General features: G+C 41.5%; 4 protein-coding genes across 5 annotated transcripts in view; 1 reads left to right on the top strand and 3 right to left on the bottom strand.

Moving 5' to 3' along the window:
• The first annotated feature begins 2,396 nt into the window (after positions 1–2,396).
• LOC311266414 (insulin-like growth factor-binding protein 3) lies at positions 2,397–7,494 on the top strand. The gene is made up of 4 exons (XM_084368767.1): positions 2,397–2,868; positions 3,570–3,820; positions 5,582–5,701; positions 7,361–7,494. Exons 1-4 carry the CDS (start codon positions 2,496–2,498, stop codon positions 7,484–7,486), a joined length of 870 nt encoding a protein of 289 aa, XP_084224893.1. The 5' UTR covers positions 2,397–2,495; the 3' UTR covers positions 7,487–7,494.
• Positions 7,495–9,300: 1,806 nt separating this feature from the next.
• LOC311266099 (insulin-like growth factor-binding protein 1) lies at positions 9,301–11,367 on the bottom strand (the record flags this gene model as incomplete). Its single annotated transcript, XM_084368285.1, has 4 exons — positions 9,301–9,426; positions 10,437–10,565; positions 10,744–10,883; positions 11,019–11,367. The coding sequence occupies 4 exons, from the start codon at positions 11,365–11,367 to the stop codon at positions 9,301–9,303; spliced, it is 744 nt and encodes a 247-aa protein (XP_084224411.1).
• Positions 11,368–14,257: 2,890 nt separating this feature from the next.
• LOC311266558 (uncharacterized protein) lies at positions 14,258–15,494 on the bottom strand. Its single transcript, XM_084368975.1, has 4 exons — positions 15,369–15,494; positions 14,904–15,260; positions 14,721–14,813; positions 14,258–14,623 (listed from the first exon to the last, which is right to left on the bottom strand). Exons 1-4 carry the CDS (start codon positions 15,387–15,389, stop codon positions 14,543–14,545), a joined length of 552 nt encoding a protein of 183 aa, XP_084225101.1. The 5' UTR covers positions 15,390–15,494; the 3' UTR covers positions 14,258–14,542.
• Positions 15,495–17,442: 1,948 nt separating this feature from the next.
• The window catches only part of LOC311266591 (adenylate cyclase type 1-like), a 40,020-nt gene continuing 36,672 nt past the window's right edge, over positions 17,443–20,790 (bottom strand). For both annotated transcript variants that reach the window (XM_084369006.1, XM_084369005.1), the window contains exons 18-20: positions 20,220–20,334; positions 19,993–20,117; positions 17,443–19,501 (exon numbers count right to left, since the gene is read on the bottom strand). In XM_084369006.1, the coding sequence (XP_084225132.1) occupies positions 19,082–19,501; positions 19,993–20,117; positions 20,220–20,334 (660 nt within the window). In that variant the 3' untranslated portion in view covers positions 17,443–19,081. The remainder of the gene's footprint in view (positions 19,502–19,992; positions 20,118–20,219; positions 20,335–20,790) is intronic.

Consider the following 20,790-nt stretch of genomic DNA (forward strand, 5'->3'; position numbering starts at 1 on the left):
AGCCTGCAACAAACATCAAGCCTATAACTGAGTACCATGTAATATTTATTTGCAACCTTTTGAAGCCGGCGTTCTGCTGAACGACTTGCAAATACCAAGATTTGAGTTAAATAAAGAGGTAAACTATCTCTATATCATATAACCTGCATTTAAGGATAAATAGGTCACATGTAGAATCTTACAGAGTGTATAAATCCATGTGTTGTACAAAGTTTTAAATGTAAAATAATCATTATGCAGGTCGACCCCTTTCATTGTTTTATTGTTACAATTTAATATACTGATAGTGTCGGGGAGCGATGAACTAAATCTAAATAAACAAGTAGTTTAGGTACATTTTGTAGAAACCTGTTAGTAGTTCAATCAATATTTGCATTTACTTCTTGCCATTTTTGTGTACGTAAAGGATAAGTTCACCCAAAAATGAAAAGTGAAGTTTTGTTGCTCTCAAAACATTTCCGGAGCTTCACAATGAAACAGCGTTGCAGCATTCTGCTAAACAACTGCAGTAGATGGAGACTTGATTCAAATCGTGACAAAAGAAAAACAACCTGAAAAAAAAAAGTATAAAATGGCTCCATATAGCTAATTCGGTGTAATGCCAGAGATCTGATTTGAAAAGATGCTGTTCACATGCCTTATTAAGCCGAAATCTTCACTTAAGTGGCTCAGTCAAAGGCTGAAGTAGGTGCACGAGCTTGACTGCTCGTCAAGGCCGTAAATAACATCTTTCAGTCAATGTGGGATCTTGGGGCATCCAAAGACTTGGATTATGCTGGATGGAGCCATTTTGTGCTTTTTTAAAAAACGTTTTAAAACAAGTCCCCATCCATTTCAATTGTTTTAGGAAAATGCTGCAACACGGTTTTGCTTTGAGGCTCCAGGAATGTTTTGTGGATTTCGAAACTTCGCCCGAGTTTCCATTTTTGTGTCAACTGTTCCTTTACGGCAAGGAAAGTTTATTCATACAGCACCATTCAGACACAGTTCAAAGAGCCTTATTGGGGCACACAGATACATTAAAAATAAGACATTAAGAAATGTTAAAATTGCATTTTAAAAACAATAAAACCAAATGTGAGCCAATAAACACGGATTAAAAAGAAGTTACGAATAACTACTACTGCAACTTCAAACAATGTTGGGACATAACAACTATCAGGTGTCAATTAGTCTATTGATTATTTCTATTTATCATCAAACCATCAGAGAAGTTTTTTGTTACCTGGTTAATCAAGTTAGTCTGTTTGGTGCAATATGCCCACCAGGACTGGAAAGTAGGCGTCTGACTAATGGACACTGTGTGCAAAACCTGCTGTTTCCTACACTTCCCTATCAACAGTGAGTTTTTAAAAATATATATATTTATTCAGCTTATGTATGACCTGCGAACAACTGGGCACCTTTTGCCAATAGACTCAATTTTTTTAACAAAGTAGTTTGAACTTCTTTTTCTAAGTACTGATACATTTTGGAAACAGCCTTTTAATATTCTAAGGTGGAACATTTCATGCACTGTTGGGTTGTTTCATGAATTAAAGTGACAATTTTTAATAAAACAACCATTTGTCTTGTATATACAAAGTGTTATTCTATATTTTTATTCTATATTTGCCTCTAAAATGAAGGGAAGGAGAGGAATTGAGCACTTTAGTACTTGAGTAACTGTACTTCTCCAGTCTTCACTGCTGTAGCTACCACCGCATCAAAGCCTCAAATAATCATCTTATGAATGGATCGGTTACAGTTTATGCGCTTAAAACCATATACAGGTCATGCAGGGTCATGTGCAGCAGCTTCTAGGGGCCACAGATCAGTGGACACACATGCAAACACACTTCTATAAACACACAGACAGAACCGAGGGGGAAAAACACAGAATCATGAAGCAGATGAGGCTTTTAAAGTGTCACTGAGTCACTGAAAAATTAGAGCTCCAACAAAGTTTACACACACATACACACTGTCTCTCTCTCTCACACACACTACTGGCGCCCCCTATGAATGAATCTGCGCATGGCAGATGCTTCAAAACCAAGAGTTGGGACACATTTTAAACATTTCTGTGTTTTTCTTTGCACGTTTTTCCCCTTTAATGTGTCTAATAGCTTGAAAACTGCGTAAGGCGTCAGTATATACAGAATATTGTGACTTAAATGAAATGCATCAGGTAAAAAGTTTATCAATCAATTTGTTTAAAATACATAAATAATAGAAATAAAGAAAAATAATCATAAATGTTATTCTACTGCTCTGCACAACAAGCTCCGGGGTGCTGCAGCTCTGATGGGTCATGAATAACGGGAGTCGAGGCAATTCATCAGTAGACCGCAGGCTACCCGGGGGTGTGACTACAGTCACTGGGGTCTATATATTGAGATGTTTTGTCCGGTGGCTTTATGTGAATGAGAGAGAGGCTGCCCCAGTGAAAAGTCACCACAGCAGGGACAAGCAGGACTCTTGACACCGCACACTCCCCGGGCAGACTCCCCGCAATGGATTCCTGTTTTCGCGCACTTTGCATGACTTTTGTCCTGGCATCGCTCACGCGGAGGTCAGGTGCGGTCGGACCGGTTATCAAATGCGAGCCGTGTGACGTCGGAGCGCGGCTTTTGTGCAAACCGTTGCCCAAGGACTGCGCCGAGAAGGTCCGCGAACCGGGCTGCGGCTGCTGCATGACCTGCGCGCTGAGCCTCGGCCAGCCGTGCGGCGTGTACACCGGGAGATGTGGCTCCGGGATGACTTGTCAGCATCAGCCCGGGGAGACGAAACCTCTGCAGGCTCTCCTGGAGGGTCGGGGGCTCTGTGCAAACGCTACTGCTAAACGACTCACGGCCGGACCGACACCTCCAGTCAATGAACTGCCAGGTAAGTCTGGTGCGCGCACCTTTTTTTCCCCTTTTGCGTCCATTTTAGATACTTTACGCACGTCACTGTGCAACAAGTGTACAAACTTGTATGTATCACCCTAATTACACCTCAATCCTCTAATCACAAAGGAAGATGTGTTCATGAGAAGCTTCTAATAGCTCTAAAGGAGTAGTTCCACCATTTATTATCTCCATTTTAGGCAAATTTGACAAGTTTACAAGTGATGATCAGCTCACCCTTTGATTTCCCCCTTTAAATCCTCCTCATTCATGGGAAGAGAAGGTGGAGAATGAGACAGGTTGAAGCACAAGAAGGGTTTTTTGAGCCCTGGAGAAGAGAGGTGCCGCTCACTATCAGATAGGTGTTGAAGACCTGGACCTCTTTGAACCCATCAGCGAAGACTTAATGCTGATTTTCATGTTAGGATGAGTTTGACTTTGAGATGGTTTTAAGGAGTCAAGGTTCAAAGGTAGAAACATGTGGAATGAAGTGGTGGTGGGAGTCATCTTAAACTCAAAAGATATGCATCATCTCAGGAAATGCCTGAGATGTGGATCATTCATGACCATCAGTGACCTCCAGCTGGCTTCAAAACATCTATACATCTGAATTATCTTAAGAAATACCTCCTTAAATGAAATATGATGTACGCTGGTGGACTGTTTTGTGATTAAACACACGCTGTTCTCAATCTTTAGTAGACAATATTGAGAGTCAGGACGAGGAGAGGAATTCCACCGGCTCGGGCCTTCAGACCTCGTTCAGCACTCACAGACCCACGGGACCCATGAGACCTCCGCCTCACCCCTTCTTCCCCTCTGCCAAGTCAGAAGTGCTCCGCCGGGAGCAGCAGAAGAGGACCCAGAGCTTTAAGATGGAGGAGCTCCCGGGACCCCTCATCACAGACCAGCAGAACTTCTCTCTAGAGACCAAACAGGAGCCAGATTATGTAAGTACCACAACCAATATTTTTCAGTCTTCAGAGCATACTGGAGGAATGTTTTTCCCCTCTTCCTCTGTGTTTTTGGTGTTTTTCTCCCCCTGCGGGTGATGAAATGTTTTGGGTCGCGGTGCCGATGGTTGGCAGGCATCATGAGCAGTAGAATGGCATGGCAGCGAGCGGGTATGATGGCCCTGCGGCTGACCCGGGTCAGGCGGTTGTTTGGCCACAAGGCGTCCGCGTGCCGGCTGTACTGGGAGCCAACGAATGATGGATTGGCCTATGTGAGTGCCTGTTGGGAAGCCCTGCTGCTATTTTGATCTTCTCTTTGGCCAGAGAAGTGAGCACACACTAGTAATGGGCTTTGACTGGCTGCTTTGATTAGTGACTGGAGCACTTGGACTTGAGGACAAGCCTTTTGGCTCCTTCTTTGAGCTCTTTGAATTCACTTTATCCCCCATCCTTTGTGTAAAGTGTAAGAGTCCTAAGCAGCTTTGGCAAGCTGTTAAGCTGCTACAAAATCGGCCAGATGAATTAATTTCTCATCCCTCACCTCTTTCATATTGCGGCCACCATTGTTTAGGAATTACCGCAGGGCGGTGTGCGATGCAGCGTGAATGAGCTTTGTTAACGTCTTTATTTCGAAATGAAACAGAATTATGGGTGAGCGATCAGATGAGGCGTCCACAATCTACTTGACTCAACTTGATCGACTTGAAATCGCAGCAGTTAATGTGTTCTCATGGCTCATTTCCACATGACTCTGTGCGCGCATGCGAGCCAACCCGAAATCTATTCACTCCTACCAGATCCTCAGTGATCTTCATGTGTATACGAAATTCATCCATTGTTTTGGTCCGTAAGACGCCTCAAGTACCACAATTCTAAATTTGCGGCGGGTTTTATGGACAAACTGTATGCCCTGTGTGCCACAGGAAGTTAGCATAAACACATCAGCTAACTGAGTGATAAATGAAATACAACTCTGGTTTCGTGAGATAATTTTTGTTCCGGATCGGCGCTAAATTAATAAAAACTGTCTTGACTTGAGTTGACTTTATTTATACATTTTTTTTCCTAGTGAAAAGTTCAACGGCATGTTTAGCTAACATTGGTAGCATGCTAGCTGTGTAACATATATAGCTCATGCGTAATTAAGCGGAACATTTGTCAGTTAACAAAGTATTTCACAAAACTGGCTAAACTTACATGTTGTAGTGCATTTTTTGGTCCTGTTTTTGTCTCGATGATGCTCCATGCACATAAAAAACAGATAAAATGATCTTCTCTCTCACGTTAGCGGTAGCGTCTCTACCATCCATAAAGAAATGCAGAACACTCGGAGCATATGTCCAGATTTACACTATGTTAAGCTAACTAGACTGTGAAGCTAATAGGATGAATTTCTTCACGTGGCTCTCCTTCGAGTGCGTGAGACAGTGAGTTTTAGCTAGCAGCATGGCGGACGAGGAGCCTGTGCCAAAAAATCTTAGAATGCAATGTCTGGTTCAAACGATGCTAATGCTTAAGGAGTAATTCATAGACTATTTCAAGCTTGACTGAGGTCTGCAGGAAATTTCAAAACGGAGGAAAAAGAATGAAATTTAGATCGTGATTGCAATTAAATAGATGTTCCTGATATTAGTTTTTTGGGTCGGGTCGCCCACCCCCACAGCGGATCGATGTCAAAATCGCACTGTAAAACAACATCAAATGCACTCAGATCTGAGAGAAATGACATAAACTGCTTATGTGCTCCCTCGTTTGTAGGGTCCCTGTCGGAGAGAGATTGAGAGCATCCTCAGCAGCCTCAAGATCACAGACATCCTGAACCCCAGAGGTTTCCGCATACCAAACTGTGACAAGAAGGGCTTCTATAAGAAAAAACAGGTAAGAAAGCACCTTTATTGATGGTAAAATATAGATTCCTTCAATGATTTCATGAGAGGCTACACGTTATTTAAATAACTAATTGATGAACGCTTGTTCACAACTTTGAAAGCAAAAAGGAAACCCGCATTTCCTTTTTTACATGCTGCATTAACAGAGATTCAATGCTGAAGCCTAGTGACTCTAAACTTTAAGTCTCCTGCAGCCCAATTACAGATTTGTAGCTGTCCTCCTGTATTCACTGGTAGTTATTAGAGCCTCATCATTGCACCACCACACCAGTGAGGTAGACCCTAGCCACTGGCTCTGGAGACGGCAACCACAGGGGCCAAACCCCAGTGGGGTTGACGGCTGGGACGATTGGCCGTTTAACGGGAACCCTCCCAGGGAGACAGACGTCAAGGTGGCCACCGGCACCCGATGCGCTCCCCCCATAATTGCTGGACTTTTGAGAAGCGTGCACAGAAATAGAGCCGCAGCCATCCCCACGCTCACATGGTTCACCCACGATCGGGTTGTAATAAATGAGCGGTTCTGACGCATTCATATGGAGGCACTTAGGGCTCCCGCGCCACTGTATCACCGAGGCAGCTTCTCTTATAACACAGCAGTCCCTCCTGCTTAATGGAAGTGTTCTCCTTGACCTGCAATCATCTCATAACCAGCCTCACAACGCCAGGCTCATTGTCTTTGTTTATGTAGAATGGGCCTAGTGTACCGCGCCGAGCCCTGAGGCGCTGAAGGAGTGGCAGACATTTCATTTCGGTCAGTTTAATTTGGACGTTTGCACGATTCTAAGCGGAAACATCTCTTATTACAGCTCTTAATAACAGTTAATGTCTTTAGAAAGAAAAAAAAAAAGACTACCCAGGACTGATTTAATGCTAGAAGCAGACGCATTTTTTTTTCCCCGAAACCGGGCCTAAAATTTTGATTACTGTATTAGTTTTTTCCTCGCAGCTACACGCGACTTACTCCCTCTATACCTCCAACGCACCAGCAGCCCGACAGCTAGACAGCCCTCCTTCATTTGCGATCAGCCTCTCAGTCAAACCCCCCCTGAACTATCGAACTAAAAGAGGATGCCCTCCTTTCTGATCAGCTCCTCTGTGCAGCAGCAGCAGCAGCGCAGTTGCTTTCGCCTTTGAAATGAATGGCTGCATGTTTTACTAGAGTGGAGGTTGACCTTTAGTAAAATTGGCAGTAAAATAACAGCCCTTGGGTAGCTCCACAGACTCTGTAAGTCATTTGTAGTACCCATAATTTGGAGCTGTGGGGTATAATCAGCAACAGATGATTCGTACTGGCCACCAGCTTCTGAAAATAGATCTTGGTTCTCAGTTGTTCACAAATGGGACTAAGCAAATATTTTACCAGGTTTCTGTTTACCTTAAAGGTCTCTATATGTGTGTGTAACAGGAGGTAGACCATAAAAGCAGCTCAAAATACCACAGCGTGTTGGATAGCCAAGGCTGCGTCGACTCAGCACAATCTGACCATTAATGCCTCTTAACTATCGTTGTTCTCCTTCATTGAGTAAAGTGGCTCGTTTACCCATAATGCTGCATATTCATCTAGATTTGCACATTTAGCTGCTCCCCTCCCCCTCCCCCCCTTCTCTCTTCCCTCCCTTCACCTTGTCCCTTCCTTCACTTTCAGTGCCGTCCGTCCAAAGGCAGAAAGCGAGGCTTCTGTTGGTGTGTGGACAAATACGGGCAGCCTCTGCCAGGTTTCGATGGGAAGGAGCGAGGAGACGCCCAGTACTACAACTCCGAGAGCCAATAGGAGCGGAGCAGGACGGAGGGAGGGAGGGTGGGAGTGAGCGCAAGGAGAATTGTAAACAAACGGAGACACTGAGGATATTGGGAGAGAGGTCAAGAGATGGCTCGGCCGATATATGGATGTTTGCTATTTCTATCTGTTGCCCGTGGGACCTTTTCTGAGGCGGTGCAGAGGGAACAGAGGAAGAGTAGCGGGAGGAAAAAACAGCCTCCAGATGCCGTGGATGGATTCTTCATAAGCTGGCAAGGACACTTTCTGAGAAGAGGATACACTTTAAAGAGTTGATCTCAGAAGCCCGATTATAAAAACACAAGAGACAACTGTACCTGCCACGAACATTGATGAGAGTGCTCTTCATTTACGCACAATTAAGTGGCATTGCACATGTGTACACGCTTGTGATGTATATTCGTAATTTGTATGCTTGTGATTTATTACAAAGATATTGCGTGTGGTCGTGACAACCATAAAAATGTATGTATGTATGATTTTTTCAGAGTAAGCATGCAGTGCCTTACTATGAACTCCTATTCCTATGAATTCCATTTTTTCCGGTTGCTTGGATTACCGGACTGTGCAGCTCAAACACTCCAGTGCATATAAACTTTTTTATGCTTGATCTCGAGCCACAGAAGGAGGGACGTTTCCTTCAACCTGTACGGTGGTTGTTACTGTTTTGTTGTCATTTTGCATAAGCTGAATTTTTGGGATAAAGGCCACAAATAATGAAATTATTTTCATCACTTGCCTTGGTCAAAGTAAATACGCTGTTTGCATGTACAATGCAACCCTCAGAGGTCTATTTTTACTTAATAAAGGCAGTTTAAAAAGATCAATCTATCGCTTTTCTATTCTTTTTTCTCTTCGTAGTACCTTCGCCTGCTTTGAGTGGGTATTAAACTGTGGCAAAAACACATTAAAACACGACCCCGTCATGATTAAATAGCATTTTATTTGAAAGCACATCCACAGAATTAGAAGAACGTGTGCATTTTTCCAACAAAAAGACAAAAAAAGAAATAGCAGCATCCTAGACATTCTCTCAACATGAGCTCAGCAGCAAACAAAAAGCATAAACACACGAGTGAATCATAATAAATACTTGAATATATGCAAGAAAAAAGGTCAAAATAAGTGTGAGAAAGCTGTAGCTGAGAAGAGCCCTCAGCAATCCTCTGCTAAACCTGTGGACCTGCAGAGACTAGTAGAGGTAGACAAATGCAGAGCAACCCATCCCAAACCTCACCGCGGCTTGGATGAGTCCTGATATGTTTGTGCTTGGCCACCGTGCGCATACTTGTGGCACTTTAAGTATTTCCCCCAATACCCATTGAGGAAACGCCAATGGAGATACATTCAGACAATGTCAACATGTTGAATGAATGAGCGGCTGTGTCGTTTCGTGCCGTGTGCAGCTCCAGTTTTGAATGAATTATTGAAAAAAAAAGCTGATCCTGAAGAGGGCTTGGCAGAGCTGTGGGCCTGTGGTTTTTTAGCAATGGAGTTATTTAGTCAGAAACACAAATGTATACAGTGTTGCCCTATTTACAATCACAAAAAATAGGCAGACATATAAAAAATCTAAAAATGACAAAACGGTTGATGCTAGGAAGAATATACAAGCACTGAATAAATAAGTCTTGATAGATACATACATCATGAAAATAAAGTGAGAGGAAATTTCCCCCTTTAGAAATAGGATGTTACATTTTCTCTGAACGATTGCAGTTCATCAGGTGGTTGCAATCCAATTTACATTATTTCCCGATTTGAGGCCACGGAGCATGTTTGCTTGTGTTTATGTGTGAGTCCATCCTTCAGTGAGTGACTTCTTGGTGACACTCTGAGTCACCGAGCAGGTCGGCCGATCCCAGGATCTTCTTCCCGTTCCAGGAAGAGGCACACCAGCAGCGGGCGGGAGGTCCGACCAGAGATGACTCACACTGAAAAAGAAACAGGGATGGGAAACCACATAAATAAATGACCCATAGCTGCGAGATGAATCCCTCTCAACAGGTGGAATTAATCTTTTCTTGGAAAATATATGGATGCACTGATTAATCAGCCAAACATCTGTGTCGGCCAATATATGGCTTCATTTGGCAAATACGATTACATTTCTGGGTGATGTTTATCTGATGTGTCACATCATCATCAGCACTGGCTCGTGAAATCCCTGCCATCAGTTTGTAAGGATATGTAAGTCCTGAAAAATTCCTGTCATTGAGTAGGTAGTTGTGTAGCAGCTAAAAGGGCATTTGAAGCAGTTACCTTTACAAAAACAAGGTTATATTAAAGGTTGTTTAAAAAATTTGAGTGATCGAATTTGTGATCTTTCAAAGATAGTGTATTGAAGGTGTGAATGACCTTAAAACACTTTGAATCTATTTTTGGAATGAAGGTTTCTTCGGTATCGGCCTCAGCTTTTAGCCAAATTGTTATTTAAACATTGGCATGGCCGGATCCTTGCCACTAGAGGGCCCCGACAGACGAGAAAAGAGCATCAACTCCCTACATATTTTCCAAAAATATAAAAAAATTTGAAAAAATCTCCTGTCTCAAACTTTATTCCAGTGTTTATATATTTCTTTATTAACTATAAACATACATAATATTAGGGTTAAGGTGAAGGGTAATATATTTCAGTGGTTTCACCTCATCAAGTCAGAGGAAAAACATCCATAAATGGACATTTTGCCATTTAAATATCTAAATCTAAATGCGTTGAGACAGATGAAAAAAAAAAAAATATATATATATATATATACCTAACTAAATCAGTGAGCACGATAACAGTCATGGGGAAGTTAAGTAGTTTTGTTTGTTTACCAAAAATCAAAATGTGTATGGAGGGGCCCCCGAAAAATATAGTATCCCAAGTGTAATCTGTCCATTTACTCCGGCCCTCAACATCAGTATTTGTGCACCCCTTGTGAAATCCTTCAGTTCTCACCTGCTTGGCCTTGTAGAAGCCGGTCTTGTCACAGTTGGGGAGGTAGAAAGTTGTGAACTTCTCTCCCAGTTTCTGCTGAGAGTTGGTTATTGCCTCCAGTGCTGCATGCAGTTCAATGTGACAGGGACCCTGTGCACAAGAGAGAGTCAAACGGTGAGAACTGCACTCACATATAAACAAATACATCATATATTAACTTCAAAATGATAGAAATCCCAGTTATCTCTGCCAGCAACTCACAGGTGCTCCCTCTAGTGGAAGGCTGACTAATCATCTGAAAGTGTCAGATTGATGTTTTTTCCCTCACCAGTGGTATCAGCTTGTTGAGGATGGCGTTCAGCTTGGCCTTGAAGCTCTCCTGGCCCTCAGTCTCTTGGTGGTCCACAGCATGGTTGGCACCCAGCATGTAGGGAGGGGAGTTGTGATCAGTGGCTCCATCAGCTTCCTCTGTACAAGTTCAGAGGATAAAATGACTTTAATGTATAAAATAAGGTTGTTTTTTTAAACATTTTTTATCAGAAATGTGTTTCCTCTGCCACATTTTTGTTATTTAAGGATCTTATAACAAAACTTTGAGATTACCATGGACCACATCCTCAGCGCAGACCCCCTGTCCTCTGGTCAAAGCGTGGAGCGGCCTGGGCTCACCGGGCCTGGGAATGCAGCGGAGACCCTCACCACAGTGGGCTGTGTAAACCCCGCAGGATGCTCCTTTATCCAGGGCGCAGGCCATGCAGCAGCCACAGCCGGGCTCCTTCAGCACCTGCCTGCAGTCTGCCGGGATGGCCGGACAGTTGTTCAGTTTCTCCGGCACACAGGGGGCACAGTGGATAGGCTCGGGCCCCACCACCGGGGACGACCTCACCACGGCCAAGACAGCCAGAGAGGACACTGCTGCCACCATAATCAGCTTCTCATATAATCCAGGCATCTCCAGTCTTCAGATAGATGCTTCTTCTTTTTTGTCTCTGTTGCGACTGTACTTTTCCTTCTAAAGTGACTTCTCCGAACCAGCAGTATTTATACAGCCTCCAGAGGCGTTAATGATTGACACACTGACCACAGATATAAAACATTTTTGACAAAGCTGCTGTAAACGGTGGATGACCCTGTTTGACGTGCGTAGATCCACGTTCACAAGGTCTGTTGTCAATATTGACTCTGGAGCATAGCGATTGTACATCAAAACAACCCTGTTTTTGAACGGCCATAATTACTCATCTGTGGCTTTGAGGTTATGACAACAATCACACCAAAACTGCTTTATGTGTAAGATGTGTATCAATGAAGGAGTAAATAATAACATCCACAATAAGGAATACTCTATAAGTCCAAGGAGTTATAGGCCATAAAATAATGACTGGTGATTATACAAACGCCATCTGTGATTGTTGTTGACCAACACGTTTGTGAAGTGATGCTGATAGATTTTCTTTTCTTTGCTCTGACACTGTTTTCACACTCAAACCCTGTTTGTCCCTTTAGTCTCCTTGGTGAAGGTTCCTCTTATCAGGCAGACAGATAAACAAGATCATTCCCCTTTTGCATTGCATAACCCTAACATTATGGATTGCTCTGCTAGACTCATAACATGTTTGTCGGAAGAGAGACTGTAGTAACTGGTCGTTTCTTCAGTGTAGTATTTGTCATAACGATATATATGGCAGATGTCGGTTACCTCCACTTACTGTGATACAAACAGCAACATCAAGCTCGCTGTGTACTCTATATGACCCAAAGCTTGTGTTTGTTTTTTTAAACAGAGGACTGATGTGTAAGCTCTGATTTGAAATGCATTGTGCTGCAATACAAACAAATGCCACCACTTCGGATACAATCCTTCAACCAATTAAGTAATCAGGATTTTTTTTCCACATTAGTCTGATCTAAATTGTTTTCTCTTCTGTGTTTAGGACTTGAGAACTCATGGGAAAATAGTTTTTCCAGGATAAAATTTCTCAGTTTCTTCATTTTTTCCCCATTTGTAAAAAAAACATGAAAAAACCCCACTTTTTCAGGAGAAAAAATAATTTTTTTTCTCGTTTGAAACCGAGTGAAAAAAAAAAAATCAGGAGAACATCTTTTTATTTGTGTAACTGCATTTATTTTCTGGGAGATTACAAGAAAATGTATTTGTAAAAACTGTTTGAAAATTTTTCTTCAGAAGACAAAGTTTTTTCTATTTCGTGTGTGAAACCAATTTTTTTCTTTCCTGGAAAGTTTTTATTTTGCACTTTGTTCACGCATGAAATTTTTCTTTCTCCTGAAAAATAAAAATCACTCAGTTTCACACACATGGAAAATATATATATATTTTTAAATCCAGATTTTTTTTTTCACATTTTCACACAAAACTAATTCTCCTGGAAAAAAAATTTTCGCACTTGGTTTCACACATCTTTCAGAGAGTAAAAAAATCACGCACATGGAAAATTTCTAAAAAAAATAAAATAAATTCTACATTTTTTCCACTGTTTTACACATGACAATAACAAAATTGTCAAGTCATCAAGTCATAAACACAGGAAAGAAAACAATTTTGATCAAACTTAGAAAATGGATCACCAGAAAATAAAATGTTTCACTTGCCCCTCAGTGAGTCTGTAAACTCAAACATGTTCACATGACCATGCTCAGTCAAGGCCCTGGACACTGGTGGTGGTGACGAGGTGTTTTAGCACAATGAATAACACTGAAATGATGAGCATGTGGACTGTGATGTGTGTTTGAAGTTAGAAAAAGGTACAGACATAAACTCCCTGACCTTGGAATAACTGTGAGGAACATATTGGAAAAAGATTAGTGGTAGAAAGTACTCAAATGTTAACATGTCAAGGTGTGTAAATGATTCATACCAAAGGTTTTGTAATGTGTCCAGTATATCGACTCAGCTGACAGAATCAGATCTTGTTTAAAGTGTAACCAGGAACACGAGTCTCACTTGAGAAGTCATCTTAAATCTCACAAGGTGAGTTGTTACAGTTTGTTGCCTCAACCAGATCAAAAGTGTCAAACTCCTCTCCCCAACATTTTCCAACATCGCCTCCCCAAAACAACTCATACCTCGGCAGATTTAAGAGCGAGACTTCACCTTGAGCACTACTTGTGTTTCTGGTTACATGAGGGATTTATGTAATGGATTATTATTTAACAACAAGGGCAATCTTTAATAATCAATATTTAATCTTTTAATAAACTTATTCTGTCAGTGGACATAACTTAATAACTTTGGAAGTTGCAGCAATAACGAAGGATTACGTTGCAGCCATTTCAGCTGTGTCATGTCAGCTGAGGCGATCTACTGGACCGATTGTAAAACTTATTTTTACAAACCAAGAAGAAAAAGTAAGTTTTTCAACCCGTTCTCCTCAGAAAAACTTCTCACCCCACCATAACTCAAAACACAAGCCTGTTTCTCGCTAGCGTTAACAAATACACATGTAAACATATCTGCCTTTAAAGTACTTGTAAAACACACACGAGGACTTGACTTTGGCCTGTAAAAAAGTTGCACAGTGTGCCTTTAGAAAGGTCAAGGATTTTTGGAGTCTCACTCCCAGCTCATCAAAAACTGACGCTTTGGGCCGACTTGGTATCTCTGTTTTTTTAATTAATGAAACTTGATCTTATTTAAATAAATCACAATCGAATCAAAGTGTCAGCCAGCAAGCTGAAAGATAACCTCTCCCCTATTGCTCTTTACAAGCTAACCCACCACCCACTATGTGTGGGGGCGTGCGTGTTTGTGTACGTGTGTGACGGCTCGGAGAGAGCTTTGGCCTCTCAAACAGTGTTTTGGCCCTGAAATCAAGAACACCGACTTGGAGAAAAGGTAAACAGGTTCAGGCTGAAGCTGATGATTTATTGAAGATGATGCAAACACTACTACTCATGTAGAACAAATGTTTTCATAATGCAGTGAGCAGCCTTATTGTGCGTTTTCTATTTTTTTATGTTTGTTATCCACTGATAACAACAAAAAAGGAAAAACAGTGACTTGCTCATTAAATGCTGACCCTTAATATGGCCCATCAGCCGTGATAAGTTTGCTCCAATACAGTGTTCACCAACGAGGCCGACGTGTTTCACCTCCACCTCCAAAGCTGTTACTCAACCACCAGTTGGTGAGTTGTTGCCTCCTCAATGTTGAACATCAGGTCCACCAGCCACTCAGGAAACGGCTCCTCCTTTGAAATATTTTTAAGGATATTGGTGGAAAAAAAAAAAAAATTATAATCTACATTTTTAAACATTAAAACATCTTTGCTTAAAATGAACACTTACAACCAGAGACTCCTTCTTGGGCCTCTTCCTGCTTGCCTTCCTCTGCACTGGCGGTTTAGGTGTTGTGTGTTTTTGCCATATGATCTTGGAGATCTTAACACAGAAGAGCATCACCTCCTGTTCATTTGTCATTTGAGTTGTCACATGTTTCGTTTTTATTTATAATTGCGGCAAAATACTTACCTTTATGTTCAGCTCACCACTACTAGACCTCCTCTCATTTCCTAGCCTTGCCTGTTTGGGTGGGGTAGCTCCATCATTTAAATCAGACACAGAGAAACTCTCCAGTTCCTCCTGGTGACTGCTGGAGGATCGCCTCTGAGGAAAACTCAACACGTGGCCGAGGGAACGAGACAGTCGCCTCGGTCTCAGGACCCTCAGCTCATCATCTTCGTCTTCTTCTGTCTCTTCTGTCGTCACCTCCTTCGTCTCCACACCTACTTGAATCTGAAAATCCTCCTCTTCTCTTTCTCCTGTTTTGCCTCCTTCTATGTCATCTTCCTGCTCTGACTCCTCCTGTATTGGCTCCAGATGTGGCCTCTGTTCCATCATTTACATTCGTGTTATTTTCATATTTAATGACAGATATTTGAACCGTGACTTATTTCAAATATGAAGATAGCAAAAAAACAGTGGATTAGAACTTACATTTTGCTGCTGAAGGTCCATTTTGCTTGATGACTGAGCTTCTCATGTGAAAGGACCCTGCAGCTTCAGATTGTAATTAGCTGATTATTCAAATCAGGTGTGGAAGCTTAACGACAGACAGGTGAGGGTGGAAGTGGACGTCCTGTCTGACACACAAAGTGACAAATGAAGGAATTTAACCTGAGCCAAAACTGAAAAAGCTATAGGTGTTTTGCATTTGAAAGCATCGAAACAATGTTTTTATAGGTCAGTTTATTGCTTATATATGGTAGTATTCATCCAGTGAAAACAGTAAATGGCTCTGAAGATTTTCAAAGCAAAAATAACACCTGATGTTGTCATTTTTTGGACCCCAATTTTGATCTAAATTTCTGTGTGTAATGTTTTAAAAATAATTTTCCAATAATTTCACTTGAATACCCTGGAAACAGCTCTGTAATGTGGTATTTACAGTAAAAATACAGACAGGGGTCACTTGGTACACTTCCAATATTTATAAATTAATTTTAATTAACTAGTGTAACTTGTACTCCTTTCCCACTGGACAAAAAAAAACATAAAGACCTACTCACATCTGGCTTTCGTCTTCAGTGGGAAAGGATACAACCAGCAATCATTACCAGGTCAAATTACTCTGCAGTAGTCACAGGTATATATCAGCTCTGATCGGCAGTGATGGGAACATGACACCCTAATTTTCGCTCCTTTTTACACTGCGATGCATAAACGTGAAGTTCCAGATGTTTTGTTTTCCATCAGCCTTCGAACATTCTCCAGAGACTGAAGTAAATGATAAAAAAAGTTACCATTGTTGCGACCTGACTGGCTTCCATGGTGCTTTCTGCTCTTCCCTGTTTGTGATGTCGAACATGACAGACTCGGACAAACCATGAAGGGAATTTGGCTCATGGCAATGAGAAAGGAGTGAATCCACCATTTTTAGCAGGTTTGCCCACAAAAAAAAAAATGCATATGCGTTCTAAATTTGGTGTAAATATCATGGCTACTAGAGATTCTTTAACTCAGTGCAAGATGCAAAATAACTGAAGATTTTCTCAGGTTAAAAAAACAATTTAACATGTATGATAGTTAAAGGTGTGGAGTCTCATGAAGCTGCTTAAATAAGTGGATAATGAATGGATATTAACTTGAGGTCAAACTTCAGCAGCTCTTTCAAAAGAAATTCCTCTGGACATCTATAAAATATGTTCTCTATTTTCCCTCAAATTAGTTCAAATAATAATAAATAATCAGATCCACAAATTTAAGTATTATCCAAATCGTCTGTTGTTTTCTTGGTTGTTGAAATGTAATCATTAATGCATGTCACGACCTACTTAACTCATCTTGACCCTCTTTAGCCCCGATGACACCAGTGGGAGTGTTTGTTTGTGAACCATCATTTACCTCAGATTCACTTCAACCTGAGCGGGAGGGTGATGACAGCAGCTGCACTCTTTTAATAGCTTTTTTTTCATCTCATTCAAGACACATCAGCATTACACTTCATCTCACGTCCTCATTAACTGATCAGAATTTCTTACATTTCACTCCAAAGCAGAAATAACTCCTCGGCTGTACTACCCTGAAAATGGTGGAGCGAGCCAGGTGTTTGTTGACTTAACTGTTAGACTGAGTGAACCCAAGACAAATCCTACATCAATGCTGGGAAAACAATTTTGGCCCCCACTCGGTGTTTGGGGGCATAGTGACATTCAACCGGCTGCTGGCTGATGATAGGCATAGTAAATCTGTCAATGTCTGCCATATTTTGCTGCGCAGAGTGAAAGCTGTTATTTTAAGAGCCATAAACGAAGGTGTGAGAAATGAAATTTTATAGAGCGGAACTAACAGGGAAAACTGCTCGTAAAAAGTTATATTTGTTAGCTGCTGATCGTTTGCCGTGCTGCATGTTGAGGTCTGGGGGGTTAAAGTGTAAATATTGTGTTTCAGATTGAAAATCCTCACATGGCTCGTACCTAAAAATCCACCAATAGATCCTCATTTACAACCTAAACCACCATCCCGAACGCCTACCTGTTTAAATATTGACAATAATATCCATTTACTTGAATAATTTTATACACCAATATCGTCTTTATTACAAAATATTCAATAACCCAACTTTACACTGTACAAGATACAACATAGTTTACAGCTTTTGGCTATTTACAAAAAGTCTGATCTGCATATCAAAGTGAATATATCTAAAAAGGCAGGTTGCAATCACTGTAAGCTTATTGAGTAAGGCAAAAAACTTGAAACATGATGTATTTACACGTTTGCAGATCCAGTGAAAGTTCTACGATGATGAAGAAACAGGCTATAAAGATATCCGAAGCACCTCGCGTGCCCGAGAGCGTGTCTGAGGGACGTGCTAAAGCTCATATTTTCTGAGGAAAACTCAAAATGTAGCTTCGATGTGTAGCGAAAAGACAACGATGTACGCCCTGTAAAAAAAAATAAAAAAAATAAAAGAAGATAGCCAGACACTGCACCGAAGAAATGCGCCAATGTTAACGTGGAGCGTCTGAAAAAGGCTTCAGCTCGTGCAATTTGTTAGAAGTTGTGTGCTTATTGTGCTATGTGCTTACAGTGTGCTCTCCTCTGTGTGTGATGAATGCCTCCGCGGATGTTGTTTACATGCGTGTTTGCACCTTACGTAAGGGTGCCCTGGTCCTCCTCTATGTGATGCTTATCGTACTTTGTGACTGGTCCAGTTTTGGCATTAACTAGTTTCCATTGCTCTTTGGGTCTACACACCTTTACTGCCCCCACCGCTGTCTGTGAGAAGACTCAGCACACGCCACATTGCATTAAAACTATCATGAATTAGGACAATGTAAGATGTATTTTGTCTCTCCAGGAGCGCAAAAATACACTTTTTTAAGTCTGAAAGCCAAATATGCTCAACCTCCTCTCTCCTGCGTGGTGAGGCAATACAAGCGGTAAAACTAAAGATCTATGGAAGGCTCAATACTTTGGTTTTCTTTCAACAGGAGTACCGTTACTATGGCTGTCAACTCTTAAAAAGTCATGCACTATTTAACTGTAAATACGTCTCAAAAAAAGCCTATTTCATCCAGTGAGCTCCGAGTATAAAAAAGAACTTTGTGCTGCTTTTTGTTACAATTCAGAATTAACCACACATGCATACACACACTCACAAAGTACACGCATGCATGCTTACATACACCAAAAAAAAAAAAGAAAAGAAAGGAAAGAAAAAAAAAAAAGAAGAAACACCATTTTACACTGTAAATAATGCAATGTATCCTTGGCATAATCAGAAAGACAGTGCAAAAGCAATAGCATGATCAGTCTTTTTCTGGATATCAACGCACATATCCCTTATACGTGGAATATGTAGTACATATGAAACAAAGATGCACATTATACCTGGATCTGAGGGAACCCAGGAACACCACAAATCTAATCATCTGGTATAGAGATGTTAAAAGAGGATTCCGGGTTTCTTTCTTCTTCACTCCACATTTGTCTTCCGAGCAGTAAAAATCCCTAAAAGCGAGAATGATTGTCCGCATCACCATGTCATTTCTCCGGATGTTCATATCCTGAATGAGCATATTCTGGGTTGTGCCAGTAGCTCAGGATTTACAGGAAATACCTGGACAGCCCTGTCTTCTTTAGGCCTCCAACCAGGGTTTTCCTTCCTTTATTCATTCAAGTTGAACTTTCCAGTCTTTTTCATCCTACACTGCCACATCTGCAACAGCTGCCACCGCCTGGATCTCAATCCCTGTCACCTCTAAGTCCTCCTCGTCCTCCTCGCCCACCGCTGGCACGCAGGGCGGGGGCAGGCATGTCGCCTGGCCGTGGCTGCTGTTGGTGGCGTTCATCTGCATGTTGCTGCCCATGCTGGCAAAAACAGTCAGGCTGGCGGCGGAGGAGACGCTGCCCAGATTGGTCGGGACGCTCGTCTTACCGCAGGAGTGGATCCGGCGCGCCAGGCTGGCGGAACGCACCACTGAAGACATGGTCGTAGTGCCCACGCCCTGAACTTTCCCCTCCAGGAAGTAGGTCAGCATCTCACCTTTACCCTTGACACTGACTTTGCCGCGGCACACCAGGTCGTAGTTGGTGTTCAGGAGGCGATAGACCTCTTCGGTTACCTGTATTATATGAAACAAGGAAAACATACATGTGAATGTATTCATGTGAACTAATGTAGGAAAACACTCACTGCCTTCCTGGGGTTCAACCGAATATCAACAGGATTCCCACACCTTCTTTAACATCAGATAAAAGGATGTTTATAGACGTTCGATACTTTCAGTACATTAAGTTGGTAATACTTTTGAACTTTTACACTGGAAGCGACCATAAAATTACATTACATCACATTAAATTCTGCAATATCTTATTCTTGAAGAAGAAATTTCAATTTCGCCTCTTTATAGCTGCATTTTATCTCCACACTGACTCCTCTGTCTCCAGACGTTGGTCTACTTGGATATGCACCTTGCGCTTTGTATTTCTTTTTAATGAGTTTTGTGTCTTTATTATGCTTTAATTCATGTTCTCCCCATAAGCATTGTCTATTAACCAACTGAACCTCATATAAAAACCACATTTACATAAATATTTAAGATGCGTTGGATACCTGTATCTTTCCCGGTACTCCCGTGCTGTCCATCCTGCTCGCCACGTTGACCGTGTTCCCCCAGATGTCATACTGAGGCCGTCGTGCCCCAATCACCCCCGCGACCACTGGACCCACATTAATACCTGCGCAAACAGGAGAAAATGTTTAAGTACAAAACAATGCCAAACTCAGATTGTGATTTACTTTGTGATTGTGTTAACAGTTTAACACACGGGCAGACGTACCCACTCTCAGGACAAACTCATTGTATGACTGATAGTTGATTTCATCCAGAACGTCAAACATCTCAATGGCATAGTCCGCTATCGTGCTTAGATGGTCGTAAACAGACTTCTTGGCCTAAAGAAAGGAAGTAAACCAAGCTGTTAGTATCTATGCAGGAAATTATCCTTCATATTTTCTAGTGTTGCAGCTGTATAACATTTTCAAGGCATACTGTGGTATGAACATTGATGGTTATCATACATGTGCACTTGCTTATCTATGGTATTGAATTCTACTGCATTATATATATATTTCAAGTTTATATCCACTTTCATGTGTCAGGACACAAAATTATAATAAAGCGTTGGTTCAACCAAAACACCCCTTCTGTTTTCATTTCTTTAAAGGTGCAATATGTAAGAATTTTAGTTTAAACGTTCAGAAAATCCACTAGAAATGAGCAACGTAATGTGAAGAAATAACAGGTTTTACATTATGATGTCTGTTGCAGAGATATCTACTGCAGTTAGCATGCTAACCAGCTAGCCCTGGCCCATACCAGTCTGAGGTTTCTGTCATAGCGTTGTTAAC

This window comes from Pagrus pagrus, assembly GCF_965226575.1.
Source record: "Pagrus pagrus genome assembly, chromosome: 12".
In the NCBI taxonomy this organism is placed as follows: Eukaryota; Metazoa; Chordata; class Actinopteri; order Spariformes; family Sparidae; genus Pagrus; species Pagrus pagrus.

Bases quoted from the DNA above. Each gene is read 5' to 3' on its own strand.
- LOC311266414 (XM_084368767.1), top strand. From the start codon at position 2,496: ATGGATTCCTGTTTTCGCGCACTTTGCATGACTTTTGTCCTGGCATCG. The intron at 3,821-5,581 runs GTAAGTACCACA...CCTCGTTTGTAG, and splicing joins CCAAACAGGAGCCAGATTAT to GGTCCCTGTCGGAGAGAGAT. The intron at 5,702-7,360 runs GTAAGAAAGCAC...CTTCACTTTCAG, and splicing joins GCTTCTATAAGAAAAAACAG to TGCCGTCCGTCCAAAGGCAG.
- LOC311266558 (XM_084368975.1), bottom strand. From the start codon at position 15,389: ATGGACCTTCAGCAGCAAAAT. The intron at 15,261-15,368 runs GTAAGTTCTAAT...ATGATGGAACAG, and splicing joins TGGACCTTCAGCAGCAAAAT to AGGCCACATCTGGAGCCAAT. The intron at 14,814-14,903 runs GTAAGTATTTTG...TTCTGTGTTAAG, and splicing joins GTGGTGAGCTGAACATAAAG to ATCTCCAAGATCATATGGCA.